The 5000-nt window shown below is 37.1% G+C and overlaps 1 protein-coding gene across 1 annotated transcript in view; it reads left to right on the top strand.

The window, feature by feature from the left end:
• The window catches only part of LOC138013395 (calpain-7-like), a 19743-nt gene that overhangs the window by 2172 nt on the left and 12571 nt on the right, over positions 1-5000 (top strand). The window contains exons 3-8 of the mRNA XM_068860466.1: positions 201-317; positions 427-497; positions 2402-2575; positions 3203-3289; positions 4385-4447; positions 4694-4757. Of these exons, the coding sequence (XP_068716567.1) occupies positions 201-317; positions 427-497; positions 2402-2575; positions 3203-3289; positions 4385-4447; positions 4694-4757 (576 nt within the window). The remainder of the gene's footprint in view (positions 1-200; positions 318-426; positions 498-2401; positions 2576-3202; positions 3290-4384; positions 4448-4693; positions 4758-5000) is intronic.

The raw sequence follows: 5000 nt of genomic DNA, 5'->3' as shown, positions 1-5000 counted from the left end.
GCGATGTGGTCCTCACTACATCTACGTTCACCTGTTGCAGCAAAGTCCCCTTGCTCACTTGGCTTTATTGCTGTTTTGCTGAGGACTGGCCTCATACACCGCATAATCCCTCTTGACTCAGAGGTATCAGCACCGGTCCGGCCACTTTTTACTGTATGAGTTTTGCCTTTTTGTTTTAAAATTTCCCGTGGTGTTTACAGAATGGGGCAGAACGTGCAGAATTTCTGATAAAGCATGCACTTTATGAAGATGAAAGAGGAAGACCTAATGATGCTTTGCCACTTTACACTGATGCAGCAGAACTCTGCATTAAAACTGTAAGCTTTTTACTTCTATTCGTTTCTTTAATTAAGTGCTGATTATTTTAACCCAAGATTTAGGTTGTTTCCTAAGCTTAAATGTTTTGTTTCTTTATAAATCTTGTAGAGTAGCAGTCTGCTGGATGACGATAATTTGAAGAAAAAGCTCCACTCCCTTGCTATGCAAGCAATAGAGAGGTAACTTAATTGGAGTGGATTTTTGTTTTGTACGTGCACAGTGTAATAAAAAATAGATACTAAAAAGAATATATTTAATATTATATAATTAAGTAGTAATAATAATAATGATTACATCTTGAGCTACAATGTAGCTCAACTGAAGGGTTGTATTAGTTTTCACGCCCCAATAATGTGCAGCTTTCATGACGTATAAATTTCTAATTTTGTAGTTTCTTACGTTTCACATTTCTTGTATCATGTTATACTCAAATAGTTCATTGTTGTAAGATTAACTTAATTATAATTAGCCCTCGCATCATGCCTCATTCCCATTATCATCTGGGAGGCTAGAGATCATCTTTTACGAATAAAAATCTAGGAATCATTGACATCTCGGAGACTAAAGTAAGTTAAAATTTTCCACTTTTATTTAGATCGAATACTATTTTTCATTTCATCGTTTTGTGTAAGTGTCTTTTATTTGTTCATTATTCGTTTTTTCTGTATCGCGTGATTATAGCCTTACATGTAGATCTTACAGTTAAGAATATTTTTTAAGGTAGTTTTCTGTTTATTTTATGCTCTAGCTCGAACCACATAAAAACACATGAGAATATTTAAACACACAAGAACTCTCAGCCACACTGCCTAAGGAATTATCCCTATTTGCAGTTTCAGATCGACGGTTGCTACAGAAAGTTCCAAAATACATGTAAACTATGTAAACTATGAGTATCAAATCAGTCTCTGTTCTACGAAACTGTGGGTTGACTTGTCCTATGAATAGAACTCTATGTCATCGCCTTCGTTATTGTATGCATAAACATTGTGAAAATTTTGTCATTGTCATTCAGTCCTTTGGTTACAACCAAGTTTCCAGTGTCAAATCATGCCCAACTTCTGAATAGAGGTGTGATAAATAATTCAAGGAAAACGTTGGTAATATTAGCCCTGAATTGAGGATAATTGGTATCGTTTAGGCCTCTCACTATCCTTGGTTGTTGAAATAGATACAAAAAAGAAGTGGACTGTGAGCAGTTGTTCTTTAACCCTCACACCCAAAACACCAGGACGGGATTAGCTTGCATTGCTCTCTTAACATGCTTGGTCCACACGCTTGTAGGAGAAAAGACGGTTCACAGTCTAAAAAAGTCTCCCATCCTGTTTACTAGGCATACAAAGTGTTTTCACCAGGCTGCGCCCTTGTGGGATTTATGCACAAAAATTCTAAATTGGCACACAATACCGGTAATCAACACCATGCGCCCCAATGGGTGACACAAGTGTTTTGAAAATACTTGTTTATAGTTCATCAATGGTTACACTTGGTTTTTTTAGAACCAAAGAAAGAGGAACATTTTAAGTTTAACTAGGCAAAAAACAACATGAACCTGTGAAACAAACAGGACATCAAATGCAGTAGCCATCTTGAATGCAACTCGTTAGGAGACTGGGGCTAGTTTGTGGCCCCAATGCTGGCCACATTTACTGAGGGCGCAATTCTCTGTATATTCACATTGGGGTGTATTCATAGGAAATGCTCAATGATGTAATAATGTCACAACAAAAAAGGCTGACATTGTTCTTTTCAAGCCATAACATTCCAACATTGGAGGTGAAAGAAGCCGATTCCGCCAATCCACCAGTAGAAGACAATTCCGCTTCGCTATCGACATGAAGCAAGAAAGATCAACTTGTATTTTAAAATGCTTGGAGGATGAAAAACAGTTGGTAACTTGGGAAAGGGCCAGTTACCTTTTTAGGGGATGGCCCCTAAATTTGAGGGTTATGGGCCATAAATTATGACGCCTTGGAAAAAATTCTGGTTTGAACACTGCATACAGGACGGTGCTCTATGTAGGAGTGTGTTTAGAAATACATGTACTGTTTGTACTATTCATTCAAAGCATTTTTTTCTGTAGAGCAGAGGCAATAAAGGGGATGCTGAACAAGAAACCAGGTTCCTCAGCTCCAGCAACATCAGTCACTCAAGCTGTGCAAAACCTGTCCCTGAGTTCTAAAGGTGATGTGACCTCAGGAGGAAGTACTATGGACAAAAGACCTCAGCTCACAGCCAAAGAACTCGAGGTGTTAAAGTAAGCGATCTTTGGTGTTGTAATTCAAATCATAATGAACAGTGTTTGAAGTGAAGTGAAGTGAAGCAACCATATTTAACGTCGATAACTCGTAACAGTAATTCAACTGACAAACCTGAGGTCGACGGTGCGCTCATTTTACTCCCCCCTCTCCATCAGTGCTCCATTTTCGGGTATTTAAAGCTACTTAGCTACACGGAAAGGAAAGAAGTCGAAACAAGGATGCGAGATCTGGCCGGGAATCGAACTCAGGACCTCTTACACCAAGGCCGCGCACTAACCCACTGTGCCATCCTTGCTCCTTAGTTTGACACTAATAGTTTATATCCATGGGCAAGTAAAACAACTGTAAGACTTGCCCAATCAGGCAATCAGGATTTTTGTTCAACTCACATTTTGCAGAGCAATTTGATTTGCAAGGAAGATAGTGAATAAGTAATATGACATAGTGACCACAAACACAATAAAGAAATAAATAATGTTGCATCTCTTTGCTGTCATTTAGGTACAAATCTCAAAACAGATGCGAACATGTTCGTAGCCACCAGCTTTCTCTGCTTGTTACAATGGAACCCAGTAATGTGATTTGTCCATGAAATTTCTTGTCCTGATTGTTCTCTTTAATAGGCAAACATCATATATAAATGGGAAATTATTTCCTCCATGGCTGGATATCGATCTCAAGGAGAGATTTGCGTATCCTGATTATTACCGGTAACATTCAGTGTTTTGCCTGTTTTTATATTACATGTATTTTTAAGTGGTCTGTACAGTAGATCTTTTTTTTTTACAGGGAAAAGTTCAAGACCTGGAATGAACTACCTCCACACACAAATATCATTAGACCTCAATACTTTGGTTTCTCGAAAATGAATACCCTAAGAACCCAAAAACTCAAAAAAAGTTCTGGTAACCCAAAACCTTCAATTTGGCTAACCCTACATGTAGGCCTAAAGTTGTTTTTTTGGCCTGGAGTGTAACAGGGCCAATATATACATCCGACAGGAAATCAGTGAAGATGTCGGGCCACACGTGGAGCCTGGTTACTCAGTTAAATATGGCGGATCACTCAGCTTTCACTTTGAAACAAGTTGTAGCAAATGAAGGACTTGACCTTCCCTTGAGGTAACTCAAAAAACCGACTTTAGGCCTTGAGTGTTAGCCAAATTGAGGGTTTTGGGTTACTTTTTTCGAGTTTTTAGGTCTTAGGGTCTTAGTTTTCTAGACAGCCCTCAATACTCTGAGGAATGTAAAGCAGAATATTTATTACCTTATAGTACAGTGTATTTCAATTTCCATTCTTGAATATTATTGTTTTGCTCCTGCAGAAACCATTCTAATTAACCCAATGATAGCTTTGGTGTTTCCCTCTTAAAATATTATTGTTGTTGCTATTATTATTAATTATTATTGTTGTTGTTGTTGTTGTTGTTGTTGTTATTGCACTGTATATTTACCAATACCCTGCTACGCAAAGAAGTGTTCATTATCTGTTCTTGAATTATTGATACGTTGTCTTTGTTTGAGACAGCAAACAAAACAATTCAGTGAATTTTTTTGGCCCTCTTAATGAGTAAATGGTTCAGGAACCTCCCCACCACCCCTTCTTCAAAGTTGAAGGGGTCATGTGACCACAAAGGTCAATCAGCATCTAGTCAAGATACCAAATGATATTTTTAGAATTGTGCAGCTGCAACATATCATTTATACTGGTCTTGGGGCATTTTGTTCACTCTGTGGATGTTTTGGTAATTCAAACAATTCAATTAATACTTTTAAATAGTAACTATTGTTTTAAATAAATGCTAGTGACAAAGATGGACAACTTCCACTTTCACAAAAGCAAAGGGCACGCTTTTCAAAATGGTTGAGGTGAGTTTTAACAAATTGACATAAATGGTTAATGATAAATAATTTGAAGTACATGTAGCAAAACTCCCAGGGAGCTTTTTGACAAAGAGATCATAACAAGTAGCAATTTCTATTAAAAACTTGGGGAGTTTGAATTCAGCCTTTCAAAAGAGCTCATATTAAGTTGTTCAAGAAGTACAATGAAGTAAACATTCTGTACAATCAATTTTGTCAAATGAAATTGTTGTTGTTGTTGTTGTTGTTCAGGCCATCTGAGCTGTGTGAGAATCCTGAAATGTTTTATGCCATCTCCAGTTTCAGTATTAAACAGGTAATTGGGTTTATTAAATTAAATTCCTTATGAAACAATAATGAGAATAACATTCTCCTTTGAGATGTAGATGAGACAGATGTAAATAAAGACTTCTTATTTAACAGATAGTTTAACACATAATGTGCATGGATATTTTGCAAGTTGTGTTGTATTCTTCTGAACCCCCAAAGGGGCAAGGAAAAATATGAGCAACGAGCAAAATGTCCTAACCTTGAGTATTATATGTTAAACCATCAAATA

Source organism: Montipora foliosa, chromosome 8 (assembly GCF_036669935.1).
Source record: "Montipora foliosa isolate CH-2021 chromosome 8, ASM3666993v2, whole genome shotgun sequence".
Classification (NCBI taxonomy): Eukaryota; Metazoa; Cnidaria; class Anthozoa; order Scleractinia; family Acroporidae; genus Montipora; species Montipora foliosa.
The sequence above is the reverse complement of the archived record's forward strand: the minus strand, read 5'-3'. Positions and strand labels throughout refer to the sequence as shown.